We start from the raw sequence: 26,685 nt of genomic DNA on the forward strand, positions 1-26,685 counted from the left end.
CTGACTCTTCTCCCCCCATGCTCTGAGCCAGTCTCACAGGAGGAACATAATGTTGCTGATGTTTTCTGCATGTCTCCTGTGTGTCTGTTTTTGCCAAGGATGGACTTTAATTGAATTCGTTGGTCTCCTTTTACACGGCTAATAGAGGAGAGGATGTATTTTACTTTATGTGTGACCCACGTCGCCTAGCGTTTTTCTTCCCATCCTGTTCCGTAGTGTTTCTTTGCCCTGGTTTTCCCCGGTGTTACTGCTATTGATGATGCGTGCGATACAGCTGACCCGCAGCGTCGTGGAGGTGTGCGGTGTGCGGTTGCCATTTATGCGTGGCTTTTATTGTCAGTGAGCGTCCTGTCCTGTGTAGGACCGCCGTCTCCCTGTTGCTGCCCTGCACGTTCCCTTACTCATCCTCATCCGCTTGGATGCGGACCATCCTTTGCTTCTTGCACCACGTGTGTTTTCGCCGGACCGTCTGCCTTGCCCTTTGCTAGGGCTCTCCGTGACTGAGCGGCCCAGACTCGGTCATTGCCCTCCTCTCTGCCCACATTCTGTCATCCAGTGCTTACGGATGGCATGGTCTTCCAAGTTCATGTCTCCAGCCCCAGGCTTGCCAGTCGTGAGCACCAGACCCATGCCTCAGTGTCTCCCTGATACCGTCACGCTGACTTCTGAACAGGAGAATCCACTTGATCGCTGCCAAAGTGTCATGTTGGATTCCCTCCTTCCCCCACAAACCACCCCCCCCCCAAAAAAAACCTGGAAAACAATAGTTTTCCTTGTCCAGGGATGTTTATCTCGTCCCCGCCAGAGACGTGAGTGTATTGTTGGCTCTTCTGTCTTGCTTACGCTTCCCATCCCTGTGGCTGACCTGCTGCTACAGCCTAGCCTGCCGTCCCTCCTCCCCCGGGCCTAGCCGGGCTCCTGCGGCCGTGAGTGTCTGCGCGCTTTGCGCTGCTGTGCGCCCCCTGCTCTGTGCGTGGCCGCCGCCTCAGAATTCCTGCCTCTCCGTCCCATTCCAGTGGGGGCCCCCTGGTCACTCTCTAGCACATCACAGGTTTATTTTCTTCACAGAACTCATTTATTCACATAGAGTATCTGGTTTATTTGTTCATTTCTCTTTGCTTTTTGGAAACCACGTCGCTGTGGCAGCAGGGATCTTGTCTTTTGGCTTCCCGTCGTACCCTCACTATTCAGAGCAGTGCTGTGCAGCAGTTACTCAGTAGAACAATTTGTACTTGTGTGCAATGCTTATTCCTATTTATTTTTACATTTTCTAGATCAAGGGTATTAATTATTATGTTAAAAGTCTGTTCTTTAGTTGATTGGTTGATCGAAAGGGAGATTCTTATAACTGGTCACCTTATTCACTGCAGCTGTCGTGGAGCAGGAAATGAAAAAGGACTGGCTTTTTGCTCCCCATTATCGATACTACGTAAGAGAAATGAGAATTCACGCGTACAGCCAGCTGCTGGAATCATACAGGTCCCTGACCCTGGGCTACATGGCAGAAGCCTTTGGTGTTGGCGTGGAATTCATTGATCAGTGAGTGTAAAGAACGTCGTGTTTATTATTTATAGTTACCTTTTAATGTGTGAGCTGCTGTATTTTTTCCGTGTGCATTACTTCGATTGCTAAACACTAAGAATTCTTCTTTACGTTTTCCCAGGGCAGTGTCTGGTGTGCAGCGTGATGTCCCAGTCACGCATGTACAGCCATAGACTCGTTTTCGTAGTTTCATTTCGTATTTATTATCTGCGCTCTCGGGCTGTGTGTCTACTTAGCTACTGTGTAGCCGAGATGGAACAGAAGACTACTTTCAATAACAAATGGAGCAGAGCCGTCTTGGTCCGTCTGTGTGATCCGCGCGGGTGGCACAGTGATGACTTAGCTCTCCTGCATGTATTTCACACGAGGTCATAGTTCCTCCGGTAATGCCTCCAGTTTTTTGGTCACTGCCGCAATTCTCGGCAAATCGGTTGTTAAAGATGGGGCTCTCGGCCCTTGAATCAGTGAGGCGTCAAATAGGGACTAAGCCGTCACGGTATGGCTGGCGTGGCTTCAGGTCCTCGTTTTCAGTTTTAGTCCAGTTACAGGGAGAGTTGGCAAGTAAGCAAATAAACAAGCATGTGAGTCATTTCAGAGAGAAGTGAGTCTGCAGAGATGACAAAATTGAACAGAAGAGTGCGTGGCAGCAGCGTAGTGGCAGTGGGGGTGTGGGGGGGGGGCAGAGTCAGGTGGGCGTATGCAGGGGCAGGGCCCGGCGGGCCGTGCTGTGGAGCTCGGGTTTTAGTCCAAGTGCTGTGGGAAAGAAAGACACTGGGGGATATGAAGCGTGGGGGTCAGACGGCTCCATGCTGGGTCTTACACAGACCACGTGGGAGACCAGTTGGGCTGTTCAGTAGCTCCCGGAGGAGGCGTGATGGTGTCTTGGACTGGGGGAGTGCGTGTGGGGTTGGGAGAGCAGTAGCCGTTCAGAACAGGAGCTGTCCAGATGGCTTCTAGGCAAGCGGGTCCCAGACACTGCTCTTTTCAACTCTGAAGATGTTTTCTGTAGCTCAGAAGGAAAAAAGTGGTGGTTAGACAGGTTTTTTGGGGGGAGGGCATTAAGGTATATTTATGTACTTTTTAAATGGAGATATGGGGGGGTTTACACTCTACCGCTGACCTACACCCTCCTCCCAGTTTCTTTTTAAAATTGCAGTACAGTTACGTGTCAGTTTCTTGTGTGCAGCAGAGTGTCCCAGTCATGCACATACATATGTTCATTTTCATTAAAGATGGTTACAAGATAGAGTATAGTGCCCTGTGCTATAGAGAAGAAACTTGGTTTTTTAAATCTATTTTTACATACAGTAGCTAACTTTTGTAAATCTCAGACTCCCAAAGTCACCCCTTCCCACCCTCTTTCCCCCTATAACCATAAGAGTGTTTGTTTGTTTATTATGTCTGCGAGTCTATTTCTTGTGTGGAATCTGAAAAGAAGAAAGCGGACACTATCAGGGACGTCACATGGTATTTGTCTTTCTGGCTTAGGTCATTTAGACTCGCAGTCTCCGGGTCTGTCCACGTTGCTGCTAGTGGCGTTATTGTACTCTTTTTCACGACTGGGTAGTGGTCTGTTGTGTAAATACACCACAGCTGCTTTATCCACTCTTTTGTTGATGGACATTTAGGTAGCTTCCTTGTCTTGGCTATTGTACATAGTGCTGCTGTGAACACTGGGGTGCATGTGTCTTTTCAAGTTAGAGTTCCCTCTGGACATGTGCCCAGGAGGGGGGTTGCTGGATCATACGGTAAGTGTGGTTTTAGTTTCTTGAGGAATGTCCATACTGGTTTTCAAAACGGCTGCACCGAAGTACATTCCCACCCGCAGTGCAGGAGGGCTCCCTTTTCTCCACGCCCTGTCCAGCATTCATCGTTCGTGGACTGTTGAGTGATGGCCATTCTGGTGATAGTGGGCCCGGGAAGCAGCAGCTGAATTGCCAAGCTGGGTGTCGGCAGTTGAGCAGGAAGTCAGTCGTGGCCTCCCCAGAGGGCAGTCCCGAGTCAGAGTTTGCTTGTAAGTCCAGTCCAGTGCTGTTCTGTGCATCTTGTTCCTAAATCGTAACGTCAAGCTGCTTCTTTAGAGGCTCCGTGTCTGGATCTCTCATTTGGGTAGAAGTGTTAAGGCTGGTTCAGTCTGCTTGTGTAATTGTCTGTGTGTACTTCCGTCCTAGAATAGTAAGTGCAAACGGGTTCATCAGCTGCAGTCTGGAAATGCACTATTTAAGTACCTGGAAGATTCACAGGATTGAGTCTGAAAGCAGTGATCTTTTTAAAATTTTTCTATTTTAGCTAAAGGCAGGCAGTAACATAACTCAAAATTAACAGCTGAAAGAATGGACATGGCAGCAATTCAGAATTTTTTTTTAAACGAGACTATAGAACTAAAGCACCCTTTATAAACCATGACTGTTCTTGTTTGCTAGTTTAGGATAACCTCTAGTTTAAAATCTTGAGTAGTCTAACTTTTTCATCTTCCATGCTCATTTCTAGATTTTCCAAAATTGTACATTTCTTTATGAAATTAGTGGGGCTTTTACCATTGCGTGACCTGTGGCAACTAGATACTGCAAACATCTTTCATTTACATTTTTATTTTTTTTTTCTTACCTGGTTTCTGAGATGTGTATGCTGACTCTCATTGACCTGAAGAGAGATAAAGCTCCGACTAGGGAACTAGGTGGGTAGAGTGTAGGCCTGGCGGCTAGAGGGGGCAGGAGGGTTCTTGTCTTTTTTCTCTCGTCTGTCTGCCTCCTTCACTCGTGTCTGTCTGTCTCTGCCTCCCTCCTTCACTCCTCACTCGTGTCTGTCTGTCTGTCTGTCTCTGTCTCCCTCCTTCACTCGTGTCTGTCTCTGTCTCCCTCCTTCACTCCTCGCTCGTCTGTCTCTGCCTCCCTCCTTCACTCGTGTCTGTCTGTCTGTCTCTGCCTCCCTCCTTCACTCGTGTCTGTCTGTCTGTCTCTGTCTCCCTCCTTCACTCCTCACTCGTGTCTGTCTGTCTGTCTGTCTCCCTCCTTCACTCGTGTCTGTCTCTGTCTCCCTCCTTCACTCCTCACTCGTGTCTGTCTGTCTGTCTCTGTCTCCCTCCTTCACTCGTGTCTGTCTGTCTCTGTCTCCGTCTCCCTCCTTCACTCCTCACTCGTGTCTGTCTGTCTCTGTCTCCCTCCTTCACTCCTCACTCGTGTCTGTCTGTCTCCCTCCTTCACTCCTCACTCGTGTCTGTCTGTCTCTGTCTCCCTCCTTCACTCCTCACTCGTCTGTCTCCTTCACTCGTGTCTGTCTGTCTGTCTCTGCCTCCTTCACTCCTCGCTCGTCTGTCTCTGCCTCCCTCCTTCACTCCTCGCTCGTCTGTCTCCTTCACTCGTGTCTGTCTGTCTGTCTCTGTCTCCCTCCTTCACTCGTGTCTGTCTGTCTGTCTCTGTCTCCCTCCTTCACTCGTGTCTGTCTGTCTGTCTCTGCCTCCCTCCTTCACTCCTCGCTCGTCTGTCTCCTTCACTCGTGTCTGTCTGTCTCTGCCTCCCTCCTTCACTCCTCACTCGTGTCTGTCTGTCTCTGTCTCCCTCCTTCACTCCTCACTCGTGTCTGTCTGTCTGTCTCTGCCTCCCTCCTTCACTCCTCACTCGTGTCTGTCTGTCTGTCTCTGCCTCCCTCCTTCACTCCTCGCTCGTCTGTCTCTCCCTCCCTCCTTCACTCCTCACTCGTGTCTGTCTGTCTCTGCCTCCCTCCTTCACTCCTCACTCGTGTCTGTCTGTCTCTGTCTCCCTCCTTCACTCCTCACTCGTGTCTGTCTGTCTGTCTCTGCCTCCCTCCTTCACTCCTCACTCGTGTCTGTCTGTCTGTCTCTGCCTCCCTCCTTCACTCCTCGCTCGTCTGTCTCTCCCTCCCTCCTTCACTCCTCACTCGTGTCTGTCTGTCTCTGCCTCCCTCCTTCACTCCTCACTCGTGTCTGTCTGTCTCTGTCTCCCTCCTTCACTCCTCACTCGTGTCTGTCTGTCTGTCTCTGCCTCCCTCCTTCACTCCTCACTCGTGTCTGTCTGTCTCTGCCTCCCTCCTTCACTCCTCGCTCGTCTGTCTCTGCCTCCCTCCTTCACTCCTCACTCGTGTCTGTCTGTCTGTCTCTGCCTCCCTCCTTCACTCCTCGCTCGTCTGTCTCTGCCTCCCTCCTTCACTCCTCACTCGTGTCTGTCTGTCTGTCTCTGCCTCCCTCCTTCACTCGTGTCTGTCTGTCTCTGTCTCCCTCCTTCACTCCTCACTCGTGTCTGTCTGTCTGTCTCTGTCTCCCTCCTTCACTCGTGTCTGTCTGTCTCTGTCTCCGTCTCCCTCCTTCACTCCTCACTCGTGTCTGTCTGTCTCTGTCTCCCTCCTTCACTCCTCACTCGTGTCTGTCTGTCTCCCTCCTTCACTCCTCACTCGTGTCTGTCTGTCTCTGTCTCCCTCCTTCACTCCTCACTCGTCTGTCTCCTTCACTCGTGTCTGTCTGTCTGTCTCTGCCTCCTTCACTCCTCGCTCGTCTGTCTCTGCCTCCCTCCTTCACTCCTCGCTCGTCTGTCTCCTTCACTCGTGTCTGTCTGTCTGTCTCTGTCTCCCTCCTTCACTCGTGTCTGTCTGTCTGTCTCTGTCTCCCTCCTTCACTCGTGTCTGTCTGTCTGTCTCTGCCTCCCTCCTTCACTCCTCGCTCGTCTGTCTCTGCCTCCCTCCTTCACTCCTCGCTCGTCTGTCTCCTTCACTCGTGTCTGTCTGTCTCTGCCTCCCTCCTTCACTCCTCACTCGTGTCTGTCTGTCTCTGTCTCCCTCCTTCACTCCTCACTCGTGTCTGTCTGTCTGTCTCTGCCTCCCTCCTTCACTCCTCACTCGTGTCTGTCTGTCTGTCTCTGCCTCCCTCCTTCACTCCTCGCTCGTCTGTCTCTGCCTCCCTCCTTCACTCCTCACTCGTGTCTGTCTGTCTGTCTCTGCCTCCCTCCTTCACTCGTGTCTGTCTGTCTCTGTCTCCCTCCTTCACTCCTCACTCGTCTGTCTCCTTCACTCGTGTCTGTCTGTCTGTCTCTGTCTCCCTCCTTCACTCGTGTCTGTCTGTCTGTCTCTGTCTCCCTCCTTCACTCCTCACTCGTGTCTGTCTGTCTCTGTCTCCCTCCTTCACTCCTCACTCGTGTCTGTCTGTCTGTCTCTGCCTCCCTCCTTCACTCGTGTCTGTCTGTCTCTGTCTCCCTCCTTCACTCGTGTCTGTCTGTCTCTGTCTCCCTCCTTCACTCCTCACTCGTGTCTGTCTGTCTCTGTCTCCCTCCTTCACTCCTCACTCGTCTGTCTCCTTCACTCGTGTCTGTCTGTCTGTCTCTGTCTCCCTCCTTCACTCCTCACTCGTGTCTGTCTGTCTCTGTCTCCCTCCTTCACTCGTGTCTGTCTGTCTCTGTCTCTGCCTCCCTCCTTCACTCCTCGCTCGTCTGTCTCTGCCTCCCTCCTTCACTCCTCACTCGTGTCTGTCTGTCTGTCTCTGTCTCCCTCCTTCACTCCTCACTCGTGTCTGTCTGTCTGTCTCTGCCTCCCTCCTTCACTCGTGTCTGTCTGTCTCTGTCTCCCTCCTTCACTCCTCACTCGTGTCTGTCTGTCTCTGCCTCCCTCCTTCACTCGTGTCTGTCTGTCTCTGTCTCCCTCCTTCACTCCTCACTCGTCTGTCTCCTTCACTCGTGTCTGTCTGTCTGTCTCTGCCTCCCTCCTTCACTCCTCACTCGTGTCTGTCTGTCTCTGTCTCCCTCCTTCACTCGTGTCTGTCTGTCTGTCTCTGCCTCCCTCCTTCACTCCTCGCTCGTCTGTCTCTGCCTCCCTCCTTCACTCCTCACTCGTGTCTGTCTGTTTGTCTCTGTCTCCCTCCTTCACTCCTCACTCGTGTCTGTCTGTCTGTCTCTGCCTCCCTCCTTCACTCGTGTCTGTCTGTCTCTGTCTCCCTCCTTCACTCCTCACTCGTCTGTCTCTGCCTCCCTCCTTCACTCGTGTCTGTCTGTCTGTCTCTGTCTCCCTCCTTCACTCCTCACTCGTGTCTGTCTGTCTCTGTCTCCCTCCTTCACTCGTGTCTGTCTGTCTGTCTCTGCCTCCCTCCTTCACTCCTCACTCGTTTCTGTCTGTCTGTCTCTGCCTCCCTCCTTCACTCCTCACTCGTGTCTGTCTGTCTCCCTCCTTCACTCCTCACTCGTGTCTGTCTGTCTGTCTCTGCCTCCCTCCTTCAGTCGTGTCTGTCTGTCTCTGTCTCCCTCCTTCACTCCTCACTCGTGTCTGTCTGTCTGTCTCTGCCTCCCTCCTTCACTCGTGTCTGTCTGTCTCTGTCTCCCTCCTTCACTCCTCACTCGTGTCTGTCTGTCTCCCTCCTTCACTCCTCACTCGTGTCTGTCTGTCTCTGCCTCCCTCCTTCACTCGTGTCTGTCTGTCTCTGTCTCCCTCCTTCACTCCTCACTCGTGTCTGTCTGTCTCCCTCCTTCACTCCTCACTCGTGTCTGTCTGTCTCTGTCTCCCTCCTTCACTCCTCACTCGTCTGTCTCTGCCTCCATCCTTCACTCGTGTCTGTCTGTCTGTCTCTGTCTCCCTCCTTCACTCCTCACTCGTGTCTGTCTGTCTCTGCCTCCCTCCTTCACTCGTGTCTGTCTGTCTCTGTCTCCCTCCTTCACTCCTCACTCGTGTCTGTCTGTCTCCCTCCTTCACTCCTCACTCGTGTCTGTCTGTCTCTGCCTCCCTCCTTCACTCGTGTCTGTCTGTCTCTGTCTCCCTCCTTCACTCCTCACTCGTGTCTGTCTGTCTCCCTCCTTCACTCCTCACTCGTGTCTGTCTGTCTCTGTCTCCCTCCTTCACTCCTCACTCGTCTGTCTCTGCCTCCATCCTTCACTCGTGTCTGTCTGTCTGTCTCTGTCTCCCTCCTTCACTCCTCACTCGTGTCTGTCTGTCTCTGCCTCCCTCCTTCACTCCTCGCTCGTCTGTCTCTGCCTCCCTCCTTCACTCCTCACTCGTGTCTGTCTGTCTGTCTCTGCCTCCCTCCTTCAGTCGTGTCTGTCTGTCTCTGTCTCCCTCCTTCACTCCTCACTCGTGTCTGTCTGTCTGTCTCTGCCTCCCTCCTTCACTCGTGTCTGTCTGTCTCTGTCTCCCTCCTTCACTCCTCACTCGTGTCTGTCTGTCTCTGCCTCCCTCCTTCACTCGTGTCTGTCTGTCTCTGTCTCCCTCCTTCACTCCTCACTCGTGTCTGTCTGTCTCTGTCTCCCTCCTTCACTCCTCACTCGTCTGTCTCCTTCACTCGTGTCTGTCTGTCTGTCTCTGCCTCCCTCCTTCACTCCTCACTCGTGTCTGTCTGTCTCTGTCTCCCTCCTTCACTCGTGTCTGTCTGTCTGTCTCTGCCTCCCTCCTTCACTCCTCGCTCGTCTGTCTCTGCCTCCCTCCTTCACTCCTCACTCGTGTCTGTCTGTCTGTCTCTGTCTCCCTCCTTCACTCCTCACTCGTGTCTGTCTGTCTGTCTCTGCCTCCCTCCTTCACTCGTGTCTGTCTGTCTCTGTCTCCCTCCTTCACTCCTCACTCGTCTGTCTCTGCCTCCCTCCTTCACTCGTGTCTGTCTGTCTGTCTCTGTCTCCCTCCTTCACTCCTCACTCGTGTCTGTCTGTCTCTGTCTCCCTCCTTCACTCGTGTCTGTCTGTCTGTCTCTGCCTCCCTCCTTCACTCCTCACTCGTTTCTGTCTGTCTGTCTCTGCCTCCCTCCTTCACTCCTCACTCGTGTCTGTCTGTCTCCCTCCTTCACTCCTCACTCGTGTCTGTCTGTCTGTCTCTGCCTCCCTCCTTCAGTCGTGTCTGTCTGTCTCTGTCTCCCTCCTTCACTCCTCACTCGTGTCTGTCTGTCTGTCTCTGCCTCCCTCCTTCACTCGTGTCTGTCTGTCTCTGTCTCCCTCCTTCACTCCTCACTCGTGTCTGTCTGTCTCTGCCTCCCTCCTTCACTCGTGTCTGTCTGTCTCTGCCTCCCTCCTTCACTCGTGTCTGTCTGTCTGTCTCTGTCTCCCTCCTTCACTCCTCACTCGTGTCTGTCTGTCTGTCTGTCTCCCTCCTTCACTCCTCGCTCGTCTGTCTCTCCCTCCCTCCTTCACTCCTCACTCGTGTCTGTCTGTCTCTGCCTCCCTCCTTCACTCCTCACTCGTGTCTGTCTGTCTCTGTCTCCCTCCTTCACTCCTCACTCGTGTCTGTCTGTCTGTCTCTGCCTCCCTCCTTCACTCCTCACTCGTGTCTGTCTGTCTGTCTCTGCCTCCCTCCTTCACTCCTCGCTCGTCTGTCTCTCCCTCCCTCCTTCACTCCTCACTCGTGTCTGTCTGTCTCTGCCTCCCTCCTTCACTCCTCACTCGTGTCTGTCTGTCTCTGTCTCCCTCCTTCACTCCTCACTCGTGTCTGTCTGTCTGTCTCTGCCTCCCTCCTTCACTCCTCACTCGTGTCTGTCTGTCTCTGCCTCCCTCCTTCACTCCTCGCTCGTCTGTCTCTGCCTCCCTCCTTCACTCCTCACTCGTGTCTGTCTGTCTGTCTCTGCCTCCCTCCTTCACTCCTCGCTCGTCTGTCTCTGCCTCCCTCCTTCACTCCTCACTCGTGTCTGTCTGTCTGTCTCTGCCTCCCTCCTTCACTCGTGTCTGTCTGTCTCTGTCTCCCTCCTTCACTCCTCACTCGTGTCTGTCTGTCTGTCTCTGTCTCCCTCCTTCACTCGTGTCTGTCTGTCTCTGTCTCCGTCTCCCTCCTTCACTCCTCACTCGTGTCTGTCTGTCTCTGTCTCCCTCCTTCACTCCTCACTCGTGTCTGTCTGTCTCCCTCCTTCACTCCTCACTCGTGTCTGTCTGTCTCTGTCTCCCTCCTTCACTCCTCACTCGTCTGTCTCCTTCACTCGTGTCTGTCTGTCTGTCTCTGCCTCCTTCACTCCTCGCTCGTCTGTCTCTGCCTCCCTCCTTCACTCCTCGCTCGTCTGTCTCCTTCACTCGTGTCTGTCTGTCTGTCTCTGTCTCCCTCCTTCACTCGTGTCTGTCTGTCTGTCTCTGTCTCCCTCCTTCACTCGTGTCTGTCTGTCTGTCTCTGCCTCCCTCCTTCACTCCTCGCTCGTCTGTCTCTGCCTCCCTCCTTCACTCCTCGCTCGTCTGTCTCCTTCACTCGTGTCTGTCTGTCTCTGCCTCCCTCCTTCACTCCTCACTCGTGTCTGTCTGTCTCTGTCTCCCTCCTTCACTCCTCACTCGTGTCTGTCTGTCTGTCTCTGCCTCCCTCCTTCACTCCTCACTCGTGTCTGTCTGTCTGTCTCTGCCTCCCTCCTTCACTCCTCGCTCGTCTGTCTCTGCCTCCCTCCTTCACTCCTCACTCGTGTCTGTCTGTCTGTCTCTGCCTCCCTCCTTCACTCGTGTCTGTCTGTCTCTGTCTCCCTCCTTCACTCCTCACTCGTCTGTCTCCTTCACTCGTGTCTGTCTGTCTGTCTCTGTCTCCCTCCTTCACTCGTGTCTGTCTGTCTGTCTCTGTCTCCCTCCTTCACTCCTCACTCGTGTCTGTCTGTCTCTGTCTCCCTCCTTCACTCCTCACTCGTGTCTGTCTGTCTGTCTCTGCCTCCCTCCTTCACTCGTGTCTGTCTGTCTCTGTCTCCCTCCTTCACTCGTGTCTGTCTGTCTCTGTCTCCCTCCTTCACTCCTCACTCGTGTCTGTCTGTCTCTGTCTCCCTCCTTCACTCCTCACTCGTCTGTCTCCTTCACTCGTGTCTGTCTGTCTGTCTCTGTCTCCCTCCTTCACTCCTCACTCGTGTCTGTCTGTCTCTGTCTCCCTCCTTCACTCGTGTCTGTCTGTCTCTGTCTCTGCCTCCCTCCTTCACTCCTCGCTCGTCTGTCTCTGCCTCCCTCCTTCACTCCTCACTCGTGTCTGTCTGTCTGTCTCTGTCTCCCTCCTTCACTCCTCACTCGTGTCTGTCTGTCTGTCTCTGCCTCCCTCCTTCACTCGTGTCTGTCTGTCTCTGTCTCCCTCCTTCACTCCTCACTCGTGTCTGTCTGTCTCTGCCTCCCTCCTTCACTCGTGTCTGTCTGTCTCTGTCTCCCTCCTTCACTCCTCACTCGTCTGTCTCCTTCACTCGTGTCTGTCTGTCTGTCTCTGCCTCCCTCCTTCACTCCTCACTCGTGTCTGTCTGTCTCTGTCTCCCTCCTTCACTCGTGTCTGTCTGTCTGTCTCTGCCTCCCTCCTTCACTCCTCGCTCGTCTGTCTCTGCCTCCCTCCTTCACTCCTCACTCGTGTCTGTCTGTTTGTCTCTGTCTCCCTCCTTCACTCCTCACTCGTGTCTGTCTGTCTGTCTCTGCCTCCCTCCTTCACTCGTGTCTGTCTGTCTCTGTCTCCCTCCTTCACTCCTCACTCGTCTGTCTCTGCCTCCCTCCTTCACTCGTGTCTGTCTGTCTGTCTCTGTCTCCCTCCTTCACTCCTCACTCGTGTCTGTCTGTCTCTGTCTCCCTCCTTCACTCGTGTCTGTCTGTCTGTCTCTGCCTCCCTCCTTCACTCCTCACTCGTTTCTGTCTGTCTGTCTCTGCCTCCCTCCTTCACTCCTCACTCGTGTCTGTCTGTCTCCCTCCTTCACTCCTCACTCGTGTCTGTCTGTCTGTCTCTGCCTCCCTCCTTCAGTCGTGTCTGTCTGTCTCTGTCTCCCTCCTTCACTCCTCACTCGTGTCTGTCTGTCTGTCTCTGCCTCCCTCCTTCACTCGTGTCTGTCTGTCTCTGTCTCCCTCCTTCACTCCTCACTCGTGTCTGTCTGTCTCCCTCCTTCACTCCTCACTCGTGTCTGTCTGTCTCTGCCTCCCTCCTTCACTCGTGTCTGTCTGTCTCTGTCTCCCTCCTTCACTCCTCACTCGTGTCTGTCTGTCTCCCTCCTTCACTCCTCACTCGTGTCTGTCTGTCTCTGTCTCCCTCCTTCACTCCTCACTCGTCTGTCTCTGCCTCCATCCTTCACTCGTGTCTGTCTGTCTGTCTCTGTCTCCCTCCTTCACTCCTCACTCGTGTCTGTCTGTCTCTGCCTCCCTCCTTCACTCGTGTCTGTCTGTCTCTGTCTCCCTCCTTCACTCCTCACTCGTGTCTGTCTGTCTCCCTCCTTCACTCCTCACTCGTGTCTGTCTGTCTCTGCCTCCCTCCTTCACTCGTGTCTGTCTGTCTCTGTCTCCCTCCTTCACTCCTCACTCGTGTCTGTCTGTCTCCCTCCTTCACTCCTCACTCGTGTCTGTCTGTCTCTGTCTCCCTCCTTCACTCCTCACTCGTCTGTCTCTGCCTCCATCCTTCACTCGTGTCTGTCTGTCTGTCTCTGTCTCCCTCCTTCACTCCTCACTCGTGTCTGTCTGTCTCTGCCTCCCTCCTTCACTCCTCGCTCGTCTGTCTCTGCCTCCCTCCTTCACTCCTCACTCGTGTCTGTCTGTCTGTCTCTGCCTCCCTCCTTCAGTCGTGTCTGTCTGTCTCTGTCTCCCTCCTTCACTCCTCACTCGTGTCTGTCTGTCTGTCTCTGCCTCCCTCCTTCACTCGTGTCTGTCTGTCTCTGTCTCCCTCCTTCACTCCTCACTCGTGTCTGTCTGTCTCTGCCTCCCTCCTTCACTCGTGTCTGTCTGTCTCTGTCTCCCTCCTTCACTCCTCACTCGTGTCTGTCTGTCTCTGTCTCCCTCCTTCACTCCTCACTCGTCTGTCTCCTTCACTCGTGTCTGTCTGTCTGTCTCTGCCTCCCTCCTTCACTCCTCACTCGTGTCTGTCTGTCTCTGTCTCCCTCCTTCACTCGTGTCTGTCTGTCTGTCTCTGCCTCCCTCCTTCACTCCTCGCTCGTCTGTCTCTGCCTCCCTCCTTCACTCCTCACTCGTGTCTGTCTGTCTGTCTCTGTCTCCCTCCTTCACTCCTCACTCGTGTCTGTCTGTCTGTCTCTGCCTCCCTCCTTCACTCGTGTCTGTCTGTCTCTGTCTCCCTCCTTCACTCCTCACTCGTCTGTCTCTGCCTCCCTCCTTCACTCGTGTCTGTCTGTCTGTCTCTGTCTCCCTCCTTCACTCCTCACTCGTGTCTGTCTGTCTCTGTCTCCCTCCTTCACTCGTGTCTGTCTGTCTGTCTCTGCCTCCCTCCTTCACTCCTCACTCGTTTCTGTCTGTCTGTCTCTGCCTCCCTCCTTCACTCCTCACTCGTGTCTGTCTGTCTCCCTCCTTCACTCCTCACTCGTGTCTGTCTGTCTGTCTCTGCCTCCCTCCTTCAGTCGTGTCTGTCTGTCTCTGTCTCCCTCCTTCACTCCTCACTCGTGTCTGTCTGTCTGTCTCTGCCTCCCTCCTTCACTCGTGTCTGTCTGTCTCTGTCTCCCTCCTTCACTCCTCACTCGTGTCTGTCTGTCTCTGCCTCCCTCCTTCACTCGTGTCTGTCTGTCTCTGCCTCCCTCCTTCACTCGTGTCTGTCTGTCTGTCTCTGTCTCCCTCCTTCACTCCTCACTCGTGTCTGTCTGTCTGTCTGTCTCCCTCCTTCACTCGTGTCTGTCTCTGTCTCCCTCCTTCACTCCTCACTCGTGTCTGTCTGTCTGTCTCTGTCTCCCTCCTTCACTCGTGTCTGTCTGTCTCTGTCTCCGTCTCCCTCCTTCACTCCTCACTCGTGTCTGTCTGTCTCTGTCTCCCTCCTTCACTCCTCACTCGTGTCTGTCTGTCTCCCTCCTTCACTCCTCACTCGTGTCTGTCTGTCTCTGTCTCCCTCCTTCACTCCTCACTCGTCTGTCTCCTTCACTCGTGTCTGTCTGTCTGTCTCTGCCTCCTTCACTCCTCGCTCGTCTGTCTCTGCCTCCCTCCTTCACTCCTCGCTCGTCTGTCTCCTTCACTCGTGTCTGTCTGTCTGTCTCTGTCTCCCTCCTTCACTCGTGTCTGTCTGTCTGTCTCTGTCTCCCTCCTTCACTCGTGTCTGTCTGTCTGTCTCTGCCTCCCTCCTTCACTCCTCGCTCGTCTGTCTCTGCCTCCCTCCTTCACTCCTCGCTCGTCTGTCTCCTTCACTCGTGTCTGTCTGTCTCTGCCTCCCTCCTTCACTCCTCACTCGTGTCTGTCTGTCTCTGTCTCCCTCCTTCACTCCTCACTCGTGTCTGTCTGTCTGTCTCTGCCTCCCTCCTTCACTCCTCACTCGTGTCTGTCTGTCTGTCTCTGCCTCCCTCCTTCACTCCTCGCTCGTCTGTCTCTCCCTCCCTCCTTCACTCCTCACTCGTGTCTGTCTGTCTCTGTCTCCCTCCTTCACTCCTCACTCGTGTCTGTCTGTCTGTCTCTGCCTCCCTCCTTCACTCCTCACTCGTGTCTGTCTGTCTCTGCCTCCCTCCTTCACTCCTCGCTCGTCTGTCTCTGCCTCCCTCCTTCACTCCTCACTCGTGTCTGTCTGTCTGTCTCTGCCTCCCTCCTTCACTCCTCGCTCGTCTGTCTCTCCCTCCCTCCTTCACTCCTCACTCGTGTCTGTCTGTCTGTCTCTGCCTCCCTCCTTCACTCGTGTCTGTCTGTCTCTGTCTCCCTCCTTCACTCCTCACTCGTGTCTGTCTGTCTGTCTCTGTCTCCCTCCTTCACTCGTGTCTGTCTGTCTCTGTCTCCGTCTCCCTCCTTCACTCCTCACTCGTGTCTGTCTGTCTCCCTCCTTCACTCCTCACTCGTGTCTGTCTGTCTCTGTCTCCCTCCTTCACTCCTCACTCGTCTGTCTCCTTCACTCGTGTCTGTCTGTCTGTCTCTGCCTCCTTCACTCCTCGCTCGTCTGTCTCTGCCTCCCTCCTTCACTCCTCGCTCGTCTGTCTCCTTCACTCGTGTCTGTCTGTCTGTCTCTGCCTCCCTCCTTCACTCCTCACTCGTGTCTGTCTGTCTCTGCCTCCCTCCTTCACTCCTCACTCGTGTCTGTCTGTCTGTCTCTGCCTCCCTCCTTCACTCCTCACTCGTGTCTGTCTGTCTGTCTCTGCCTCCCTCCTTCACTCCTCGCTCGTCTGTCTCTCCCTCCCTCCTTCACTCCTCACTCGTGTCTGTCTGTCTCTGTCTCCCTCCTTCACTCCTCACTCGTGTCTGTCTGTCTGTCTCTGCCTCCCTCCTTCACTCCTCACTCGTGTCTGTCTGTCTGTCTCTGCCTCCCTCCTTCACTCCTCGCTCGTCTGTCTCTGCCTCCCTCCTTCACTCCTCACTCGTGTCTGTCTGTCTGTCTCTGCCTCCCTCCTTCACTCGTGTCTGTCTGTCTCTGTCTCCCTCCTTCACTCCTCACTCGTCTGTCTCCTTCACTCGTGTCTGTCTGTCTGTCTCTGTCTCCCTCCTTCACTCCTCACTCGTGTCTGTCTGTCTCTGTCTCCCTCCTTCACTCCTCACTCGTGTCTGTCTGTCTGTCTCTGCCTCCCTCCTTCACTCGTGTCTGTCTGTCTCTGTCTCCCTCCTTCACTCGTGTCTGTCTGTCTCTGTCTCCCTCCTTCACTCCTCACTCGTGTCTGTCTGTCTCTGTCTCCCTCCTTCACTCCTCACTCGTCTGTCTCCTTCACTCGTGTCTGTCTGTCTGTCTCTGTCTCCCTCCTTCACTCCTCACTCGTGTCTATCTGTCTCTGTCTCCCTCCTTCACTCCTCACTCGTCTGTCTCCTTCACTCGTGTCTGTCTGTCTGTCTCTGCCTCCCTCCTTCACTCCTCACTCGTGTCTGTCTGTCTCTGTCTCCCTCCTTCACTCGTGTCTGTCTGTCTCTGCCTCCCTCCTTCACTCCTCGCTCGTCTGTCTCTGCCTCCCTCCTTCACTCCTCACTCGTGTCTGTCTGTCTGTCTCTGTCTCCCTCCTTCACTCCTCACTCGTGTCTGTCTGTCTGTCTCTGCCTCCCTCCTTCACTCGTGTCTGTCTGTCTCTGTCTCCCTCCTTCACTCCTCACTCGTGTCTGTCTGTCTCTGCCTCCCTCCTTCACTCGTGTCTGTCTGTCTCTGTCTCCCTCCTTCACTCCTCACTCGTGTCTGTCTGTCTCTGTCTCCCTCCTTCACTCCTCACTCGTCTGTCTCCTTCACTCGTGTCTGTCTGTCTGTCTCTGCCTCCCTCCTTCACTCCTCACTCGTGTCTGTCTGTCTCTGTCTCCCTCCTTCACTCGTGTCTGTCTGTCTGTCTCTGCCTCCCTCCTTCACTCCTCGCTCGTCTGTCTCTGCCTCCCTCCTTCACTCCTCACTCGTGTCTGTCTGTCTGTCTCTGTCTCCCTCCTTCACTCCTCACTCGTGTCTGTCTGTCTGTCTCTGCCTCCCTCCTTCACTCGTGTCTGTCTGTCTCTGTCTCCCTCCTTCACTCCTCACTCGTCTGTCTCTGCCTCCCTCCTTCACTCGTGTCTGTCTGTCTGTCTCTGTCTCCCTCCTTCACTCCTCACTCGTGTCTGTCTGTCTCTGTCTCCCTCCTTCACTCCTCACTCGTGTCTGTCTGTCTCTGTCTCCCTCCTTCACTCCTCACTCGTTTCTGTCTGTCTGTCTCTGCCTCCCTCCTTCACTCCTCACTCGTGTCTGTCTGTCTCCCTCCTTCACTCCTCACTCGTGTCTGTCTGTCTGTCTCTGCCTCCCTCCTTCAGTCGTGTCTGTCTGTCTCTGTCTCCCTCCTTCACTCCTCACTCGTGTCTGTCTGTCTCTGCCTCCCTCCTTCACTCGTGTCTGTCTGTCTCTGTCTCCCTCCTTCACTCCTCACTCGTGTCTGTCTGTCTCTGCCTCCCTCCTTCACTCGTGTCTGTCTGTCTCTGTCTCCCTCCTTCACTCCTCACTCGTGTCTGTCTGTCTCCCTCCTTCACTCCTCACTCGTGTCTGTCTGTCTCTGTCTCCCTCCTTCACTCCTCACTCGTGTCTGTCTGTCTCCCTCCTTCACTCCTCACTCGTGTCTGTCTGTCTCTGTCTCCCTCCTTCACTCCTCACTCGTCTGTCTCTGCCTCCATCCTTCACTCGTGTCTGTCTGTCTCTGTCTCCCTCCTTCACTCCTCACTCGTGTCTGTCTGTCTCTGCCTCCCTCCTTCACTCCTCGCTCGTCTGTCTCTGCCTCCCTCCTTCACTCCTCACTCGTGTCTGTCTGTCTGTCTCTGCCTCCCTCCTTCAGTCGTGTCTGTCTGTCTCTGTCTCCCTCCTTCACTCCTCACTCGTGTCTGTCTGTCTCTGTCTCCCTCCTTCACTCGTGTCTGTCTGTCTGTCTCTGTCTCCCTCCTTCCCTCCTCACTCGTGTCTGTCTGTCTGTCTCTGCCTCCCTCCTTCACTCGTTTCTGTCTGTCTGTCTCTGCCTCCCTCCTTCACTCCTCACTCGTGTCTGTCTGTCTCTGTCTCCCTCCTTCACTCCTCACTCGTCTGTCTCCTTCACTCGTGTCTGTCTGTCTGTCTCTGTCTCCCTCCTTCACTCCTCACTCGTCTGTCTCCTTCACTCGTGTCTGTCTGTCTGTCTCTGCCTCCCTCCTTCACTCCTCACTCGTGTCTGTCTGTCTCTGCCTCCCTCCTTCACTCGTGTCTGTCTGTCTCTGTCTCCCTCCTTCACTCCTCACTCGTGTCTGTCTGTCTCTGCCTCCCTCCTTCACTCGTGTCTGTCTGTCTCTGTCTCCCTCCTTCACTCCTCACTCGTGTCTGTCTGTCTCTGCCTCCCTCCTTCACTCCTCGCTCGTCTGTCTCTGCCTCCCTCCTTCACTCCTCACTCGTGTCTGTCTGTCTGTCTCTGCCTCCCTCCTTCAGTCGTGTCTGTCTGTCTCTGTCTCCCTCCTTCACTCCTCACTCGTGTCTGTCTGTCTCTGTCTCCCTCCTTCACTCGTGTCTGTCTGTCTGTCTCTGTCTCCCTCCTTCCCTCCTCACTCGTGTCTGTCTGTCTGTCTCTGCCTCCCTCCTTCACTCGTTTCTGTCTGTCTGTCTCTGCCTCCCTCCTTCACTCCTCACTCGTGTCTGTCTGTCTCTGTCTCCCTCCTTCACTCCTCACTCGTCTGTCTCCTTCACTCGTGTCTGTCTGTCTGTCTCTGTCTCCCTCCTTCACTCCTCACTCGTCTGTCTCCTTCACTCGTGTCTGTCTGTCTGTCTCTGCCTCCCTCCTTCACTCCTCACTCGTGTCTGTCTGTCTCTGCCTCCCTCCTTCACTCGTGTCTGTCTGTCTCTGTCTCCCTCCTTCACTCCTCACTCGTGTCTGTCTGTCTGTCTCTGCCTCCCTCCTTCACTCGTGTCTGTCTGTCTCTGTCTCCCTCCTTCACTCCTCACTCGTGTCTGTCTGTCTCTGTCTCCCTCCTTCACTCCTCACTCGTCTGTCTCCTTCACTCGTGTCTGTCTGTCTGTCTCTGTCTCCCTCCTTCACTCCTCACTCGTGTCTATCTGTCTCTGTCTCCCTCCTTCACTCCTCACTCGTCTGTCTCCTTCACTCGTGTCTGTCTGTCTGTCTCTGCCTCCCTCCTTCACTCCTCACTCGTGTCTGTCTGTCTCTGTCTCCCTCCTTCACTCGTGTCTGTCTGTCTGTCTCTGCCTCCCTCCTTCACTCCTCACTCGTGTCTGTCTGTCTGTCTCTGCCTCCCTCCTTCACTCGTGTCTGTCTGTCTCTGTCTCCCTCCTTCACTCCTCACTCGTGTCTGTCTGTCTCTGTCTCCCTCCTTCACTCCTCACTCGTGTCTGTCTGTCTCTGTCTCCCTCCTTCACTCCTCACTCGTGTCTGTCTGTCTCTGTCTCCCTCCTTCACTCCTCACTCGTCTGTCTCCTTCACTCGTGTCTGTCTGTCTCTGTCTCCCTCCTTCACTCGTGTCTGTCTGTCTGTCTCTGTCTCCCTCCTTCACTCCTCACTCGTCTGTCTCCTTCACTCGTGTCTGTCTGTCTGTCTCTGCCTCCCTCCTTCACTCGTGTCTGTCTGTCTGTCTCTGCCTCCCTCCTTCACTCCTCACTCGTGTCTGTCTGTCTGTCTCTGCCTCCCTCCTTCACTCCTCACTCGTGTCTGTCTGTCTCCCTCCTTCACTCCTCACTCGTGTCTGTCTGTCTCTGTCTCCCTCCTTCACTCCTCACTCGTCTGTCTCTGCCTCCCTCCTTCACTCGTGTCTGTCTGTCTGTCTCTGTCTCCCTCCTTCACTCCTCACTCGTGTCTGTCTGTCTCTGTCTCCCTCCTTCACTCGTGTCTGTCTGTCTGTCTCTGCCTCCCTCCTTCACTCCTCACTCGTTTCTGTCTGTCTGTCTCTGCCTCCCTCCTTCACTCCTCACTCGTTTCTGTCTGTCTGTCTCTGCCTCCCTCCTTCACTCCTCACTCGTGTCTGTCTGTCTCTGCCTCCCTCCTTCACTCCTCACTCGTGTCTGTCTGTCTGTCTCTGCCTCCCTCCTTCACTCCTCACTCGTGTCTGTCTGTCTGTCTCTGCCTCCCTCCTTCACTCCTCACTCGTGTCTGTCTGTCTGTCTCTGTCTCCCTCCTTCACTCCTCACTCGTGTCTGTCTGTCTGTCTCTGTCTCCCTCCTTCACTCGTGTCTGTCTGTCTGTCTCTGCCTCCCTCCTTCACTCCTCACTCGTGTCTGTCTGTCTGTCTCTGTCTCCGTCTCTGTCTCCCTCCTTCACTCGTGTCTGTCTGTCTGTCTCTGTCTCCCTCCTTCACTCCTCACTCGTGTCTGTCTCTGCCTCCCTCCTTCACTCGTGTCTGTCTGTGTCTGTCTCCCTCCTTCACTCCTCGCTCGTCTGTCTCCTTCACTCGTGTCTGTCTGTCTGTCTCTGCCTCCCTCCTTCACTCCTCGCTCGTCTGTCTCCTTCACTCGTGTCTGTCTGTCTGTCTCTGCCTCCCTCCTTCACTCCTCGCTCGTCTCTGCCTCCCTCCTTCACTCCTCACTCGTGTCTGTCTGTCTGTCTCTGCCTCCCTCCTTCACTCCTCACTGTCTCTCCCTGCCTCCTTCACTCCTCGCTCGTCTGTCTCCTTCGCTCGTGTCTGTCTGTCTCTGTCTCCCTCCTTCACTCCTCGCTCGTCTGTCTCCTTCACTCGTGTCTGTCTGTCTCTGCCTCCTTCACTCCTCGCTCGTCTGTCTGTCTGTCTGTCTCCCGCCTTCGCTCCTCGCTCATCAAAAGGGAGATGCACTCGTTTTACGAGCCATCTCGAGAGACTGTTTCCATCTATGCAGGCATCAGTGCTCTACCATCACGCGCACAGACGATCTTGTACACAGTGACACTGGCAAGTCGTCTCCGTCCTGTGACAGGCACGAGAGGCCATGTCCTGATCCAGCAGTCCCACTCCTGGGCTTATGTCTGGAGGAAGCGCTAAAGGAAAAAGAGATGTGGTGTCTTCCTTCTAAGAGAAGTATGCCAGAAAGAAAGAAAACGTGCCGTATGCTATCATGTCTTTGGGGAATGTGAAATACGACACCAATGAAGTAATCCATAAAACACAGAGACCAGTGGCGGAGGGGCTGGGAAGGGATACAGTGGGAGGTTGAGATTTGCAGATACTGACTACTGTCTGTCTATACAATAGATAGATAAACAAACAACAAGTTTCTGCTGTACAGCACAGGGAACTATATTTACTACCTTGTACTAATTTTATGGTGAAAACGATGAAAACAAAATAAATATATGCATGATTATGCTGGACGCATAATTGACAGCGTAAACTGACTATACTGCAATTACAAATATATATACAAAATACACACAGCAATCGTAATAAGGTGAAAGTTTTTTCCCCACCATGCTCTGCAGTATTTGGAACATGGTTCTCCTCCCATTATTTCTGTCACCCCTTACAGTCGCTCCCTAAGCACCCGGGCCGCTGTGAACGGCCTCGCCCTTTTGGTACCTCTGCTGCGCCTGAGCGGGAACTTGCGGGCGCGTGGGCGAGGGCCCCGGAGGCCCCCTCGGCTACCTTTCAAAGACAGTGTCCGTAACAACTCGCTGTAAGGCTCAGAACGCTCAAGGCTCTCTTTCTTCTCTATTAGGGAACTCTCCAGATTCATCGCTGCAGGGAGGCTACACTGCAAAATAGATAAAGTGAACGAAATAGTGGAAACCAACAGGTACGCGGGGTTGTGCGTTGCCGGCACTACTGCTCAGAACACAGGCGTGCTGACGGGTGGCTTTTGTAAAGCGGGTCAGCCGTCGTTACGGAGCGGTGTGCCTGGGAAATAATTCGTCTTTTCCTTCACTTTATTTCTAGACCTGACAGCAAGAACTGGCAGTACCAAGAAACTATCAAGAAAGGAGATCTGCTTTTAAACAGAGTTCAGAAACTTTCCAGGGTAATTAATATGTAACAGCGCATATACAACAGATTTCCTTTAGAGATGACGATTTGGAATTGCTGTAGATGACTTTACTATGTGCCCAGTTCAACTGTATAAAATACTGCATTGTTTCTTTCTGTTCACTTTTTCCTTAAACATACACACCGTTAAGGATGGAGTCCAGTAATATTAAAATAAAGTCACCGTCGTTATGTCATTTGAACACCTCTGCGTTAGAGGCGAGAACACGTGCGCTCAGTGCATCTATAATTTGTCAGAAATAGTTTGATATAATTCAGCATTCACGCGTGACTAAAAACTTGCCTAAACTACGAATAATATAAGAGGTGGGGAAATCAAAGGGTCAGAGGATCAGAAGTGTGGCCTTAGAAGTCAGCACGGTGGCTACCATCGGGGGCCGTTGACAGTTCGCCACAGAAGCCGACCGATCGGAGCCGAGCTGCCCCGAGCCTCCCGCGGCGCTGCGGGCTGGGAGGCCAGTGCGATGCCTACTTAGAAGCCTCACACTGATCACTGTGTAGAGGGGGAAAAGTAGGACGAGAGTGTCAGTTTCTTGAAACAAACCTTTCTCAACTCCCATCTGTAAAAAAACCATTTGGACTAAGGCGACCGTGAGGCAGCCGTGGCTCGTGGCCGAGGCTCAGGCTGCGCGTTGGCCTAGAGGAGGGGGAGCCACAGACACGAGCGCTTCTCCGCTTCCTGGCTTAACGTACTGGGTTCTACTGCTTTCTTTTTAAAAATTTTTTACCATTTCAGCCCAACTGCCTAAAATACATAGAGGAGGACGACAGGTAAGAGATGCTGTTCGTTCCCAGTGCAAGGTGGGAAAACTGAAAACTCCAGGACTACAGATAGAGGGCTAAGTGAATAACTTACCTCATGATGAATAAACAAATACAGTTCTGAGGTGAGGCAGTCAAGTTTTTCCTCCTCCTTCTGGAAAAGAATGTATGCTCATTACAAAAGAAATCAAGACACTACAGTGGATTTCCCTTGTCGTTCTACCCTGCCGAGGTCGTGCGCGTTCACGTTTTGACGAACATTCTCCATATTTAGTCCCATGCATGTGCCATTTTTAGTACAGAACCCGAGTCTTTATGGTAAGCTTCAAAGGGTCAGTTTGGGACTTAACACCTCTCTCTTTAACGAGGCCACGTGGTGGAGGAGGAGGAGCACCGGGCACTGCAGCTGGAAGAGCCAAGTTCTGGGCCCGGCCCTCCTCATCGCAGCCATCTGACCCTGGGAGACACTCCTTCCTTGCGCGCGTATCCTCAGCCGTGAACTGGAGTCGCAGTCGGGCCAATTACGAGGTTCACTGTACGAAACCGTTACAAACCGCCCAGCAGTACACGGCACCTGCGCTGCTTAGTACACGGCGGCGCGCGGGTAGAAGGCTGCTGTCATTACACCCAAGACGCGCTTTGTCAGACATCAGCATTTTGGGAAGTTTTTTGGTATTTGATCTCACTGAATTTAACAAACCTTGGTTATCAGCTTTTTGACAGAGGATTTTAAATCTGATAAAAGGCTCATCAGTAACGTTGTAGGTCCAGGCACCTACTTCCCACAGTTGGGGGAGACACAAGGCTCAGAAAAATCAAAGCAGGTCAGGACGCCAAGGGAGGCTTCCTGCTGCTGCAAAGTTGCAGACTGGTCCCTAATGGGCTACAACTGTTGCTCCCCACCACCCCTCGCCATATGCTTTTAAGAAAAAAAAAATTATGCTTGCTGTCTAAAACCTGAAAGATAATTCAAACATCACCTACTAGCTAGCTTCTCTGGAAAAAATGGACACATCAGGTTAGCTCTGGGCTCACATTCCCAGTGCTGCCGAAAGGCTAGCATGTCTCCTCCGGCAGGGCCTGGCTCAGCCGGCCGCCCTGTCACCTGACACTGCCTGCCTGGCCCACGGCACGTGACTGTCCTGGTACACGCCCCCCCAATACTGTACCCTGGGGGTTGACGGCCAGCAGCCTCCGTTAGTCACGTGGAAGAACCTACCCAAAGCATTCAAGTCTTGACTTAATATTCTGGTTTTAATCATGAAGGGCACATCATGATACGAAAATAAGATTATCATCAAGTGATAGTTTCCTTTGTTACGTGACTTAGAGTTAAAACACTTAATTGTGGTTAGTCCCTCTCCATTCCTGGTGAGTGCTTTTCCTGAAGTTGGTGACTTGTCGCTTTTATCAACACTAGTCACTCATACTACACTCTCCAAGTACAAAAGGGAGTCATGCGAGTGAACTATCTTGTGATTATTTTTTAAGGCAATAATGCCAATAGCTTACTTCAGTAAAATTTGTGTGTCAGATTTCTCCAGTGAGAGAAAATACAAGCGAGCTCTGTCACGGTCTGGCCGTTTCCTGTGTCAGAAGAGCTTCACATCACTTGTTTACTTCTTAGCAGTCATCTTAGGAATGGAAGTTCTGTCTAAAACCATTTTTAGTATTAAGTGTCTGCTTAATAACCTAATGGCTAAAAGGCTACCCACCTCGTTCACTCACCGAGCACATACACGAGACGCACTTAAGATTTCATGACTGAACACACTTCGTCTTCAGTACCCTGACCAGGCGTCAGCAGCCATGGACTGATGGAAGGTCGTTAGCCAGTCAGTTGTGTAATTAATTCCACATTAATCCTTGATGCTGTTTCAAACCTATTTTTAAAGAGGATTAACAGTTGATACCTGAGATGTGCTCTGTCCCCCTGATTATGGGGGTTCGGGGCGGGGGCAGAGAAGGACTGTGACAATCCATGTTCCTAATGCTACACAAACCTGTAGTTGTTAGTAACAAAGCTCATACCCCCATGACGGCTCTGGGGAAGTGAAGTTAGATCCCTGTCTGGGAAACAGGCAAGGCTCTAATCATCACTGGTTTGGGTTTCCAAACCACAGAGCCACGAGTCTGCATTATTTTCCCGTTTCTGAAGATCTACAAAGGATATTAAGAAGGTGTACCAGTTTGATCCAGGCCATTGTAACCCTGAAGTATGTGGTCAAGGGGTAGGCTTCCCTCTTGTCATTCAGAAACCTCCTGTAATGGCATAATTTTCTCCGGGCAGATGGGATGTATGAAAGCAAATGATTTACAATTTGCCAGTGAATGACCAGCCTGCAGTCAGGCAATGATGGAGACCGCCTCGGGCAGGTAACCACTTGGTCGAGGCTGCCGGTAGGTGGCGCCCTCACAGTCATACCAGTCCTCTGTCAGGAGTTACCCGAGACCTGATTTTCCAAAGGATCTGTGCGCGGATTATCAGTACTGGTAAAACTCTATACTTGGTTCTGAGGACTCTACTTTTCTCGGGATCCTCTGGGTTAGAGGCCCTTCATTCATCTACAGCTCATTATAGTACTTGGGGCCAAGACGAAGTCCACTGTCCCCCACTCCCTCGCTCCCTCTCCTAGCCGTGAATGCGTCCAGCCTCGTTCAAGGTACCTCCTCTTCAGTACCAGCCCGCTGCGCTCGCTGCCCTCGGACCTCCCGGCTGCTCCATCCTGTTCGCCGCGCCCCCGGCCAGCCGGCCCCGGCTCCCTCTCGGCCCTAACGACTCTGCCGCGGACACGCTGCGCACCAGCCCGGCGCCCCCGCCTCCACTGCAGTGCCCTTTCCCTCCACGGCCACGGCCTCGGCCTCGGCCTCGGCCTCGGCCAGGACCCGGGCATCACAAGCACCTCTGAACAGCGCTGCCTCTGACAGTGAGACCAGGACCGCCACTCCGACCTTCCCGTCCTGTTCCGTTGTTCCCTGCCCTGCTCCGAGACGTGCTGTGCCCCCGTCCTAGCTCTGGGTCCCCCTTGTATGCTAACCTTCACTGCTGGCCGTATCAAATTGAACGTGGATGACTCCCGACAAATCACAACTTGTCTGACCATAGACAAGAGAGCTGGAAGGAGGCTCGGAATGGGGGGGGGGGGTAACTGCAAACACACGTCACTGGGCTGCCTGCACAGATGACACGGCGGCTGCTAGTTCTTCCCTGAACACCCCGGCTAGGCCACCACTAGGCCACGCCCTCCCTCATACTTTAAATTTTTCACCAGTCTCCCTGCCCAAGTTCTTCTAACTTTTCATGTCAGTTCATACCTGTTGTTCCAATTATCCTGGAGAAAGAAGCAGGAGGAAAAAAAAAATAAGCAGGTTGATAGGGTTGACAATTAAGATGGAGTCAATTGTCTAAACCAACCTCATCCTTCTCTGCCTCCCTCGATCTGACTTTTCACTCTTCTCCGTCTGTCTTCACCAAAACACGCTCTTCTCCAGGGTCTCGTCTTGGGCTGTCTTCTCCCTCTGGGCCACGGAGATGGGCTTGAGGTTTGTGAACTCCTGGAAATGGAACTTAAGATGTGGGTGCCTGTGTCTCTGTCAGAGAGAACCCATGATTTCTTTCATGAGATTCTGACACTATGGAAGGGGGGGGAAAAAAAGATTAAGCGTCACTAAGGACAATCCTGAATTCAAAGCCTGGCATTACCCCCTGCCCGTGGGACCTGAGGCCAGACACCTCCCTTTTTAGCACTTCCTCCTCAGGGAAAGACAACCCTCCAACTCTATTTGAGGCTCGCACCTCTCTCTTAAGCTCCAGGCTCTACATACAGCCGCTAGGCACACCACACCTGAGTCTCCCCCCAGCAACTCAGACTCATCCCAGTGTCTTTTCCCGTCTCTACCACCATAGCCTAATCTCCCTGAAGGCTCCTCGACCAGCTTGGTGAGGCTGCAATCTGTGGCTTATCATCTGGCTCACTCTTCCCCTTAACGTGCAACATGATGAGACCTCAAGTTCCGTGCGTTCCACCTTTAGAAGATCTCTGGAATCACTCCCCTCCTTATCCACATGGTCATCACCTTAGTGTGGAAAACTTAATAGCTCTTACCTCGATTACTGCAACAGCTTGGTAACTTTTTGTCCCAAGGTTCTCGCCTGTCCACTGTGTCCTCATAGTTATCGTAGGGCCCTATGTGA

At 53.3% G+C, this 26,685-nt stretch overlaps 2 protein-coding genes and 1 long non-coding RNA gene across 8 annotated transcripts in view; 2 read left to right on the forward strand and 1 right to left on the reverse strand.

Annotated features, from left to right (window-relative positions):
- Positions 1-21,910, forward strand: part of PSMD6 (proteasome 26S subunit, non-ATPase 6) — a 28,440-nt gene extending 6,530 nt beyond the window's left edge. The window contains exons 6-8 of the mRNA XM_010986377.3: positions 1,371-1,539; positions 21,403-21,480; positions 21,621-21,910. Of these exons, the coding sequence (XP_010984679.1) occupies positions 1,371-1,539; positions 21,403-21,480; positions 21,621-21,717 (344 nt within the window). The 3' untranslated portion in view covers positions 21,718-21,910. The remainder of the gene's footprint in view (positions 1-1,370; positions 1,540-21,402; positions 21,481-21,620) is intronic.
- The window catches only part of ATXN7 (ataxin 7), a 154,103-nt gene continuing 128,954 nt past the window's right edge, over positions 1,537-26,685 (reverse strand). For 5 of the 6 annotated variants that reach the window (XM_064496345.1, XM_064496344.1, XM_064496349.1 and 2 more), the window contains 5 exons: positions 26,597-26,677; positions 25,906-26,045; positions 24,219-24,373; positions 22,585-22,644; positions 1,537-3,709 (listed from right to left, as the gene is read on the reverse strand). In XM_064496345.1, the coding sequence (XP_064352415.1) occupies positions 26,665-26,677 (13 nt within the window). In that variant the 3' untranslated portion in view covers positions 1,537-3,709; positions 22,585-22,644; positions 24,219-24,373; positions 25,906-26,045; positions 26,597-26,664. Of the gene's footprint in view, positions 3,710-22,584; positions 22,645-24,205; positions 24,374-25,905; positions 26,046-26,596; positions 26,678-26,685 lie in introns of all 6 variants that reach the window. The other variant, XM_064496346.1, reaches the window with a different exon arrangement.
- LOC135323343 (uncharacterized) lies at positions 3,705-20,938 on the forward strand. Its single transcript, XR_010384823.1, has 2 exons — positions 3,705-4,219; positions 20,587-20,938. It is a non-coding gene; the product is annotated as an uncharacterized LOC135323343 (long non-coding RNA).

This window comes from Camelus dromedarius, chromosome 17 (genome assembly GCF_036321535.1).
Source record: "Camelus dromedarius isolate mCamDro1 chromosome 17, mCamDro1.pat, whole genome shotgun sequence".
NCBI lineage: Eukaryota > Metazoa > Chordata > Mammalia > Artiodactyla > Camelidae > Camelus > Camelus dromedarius.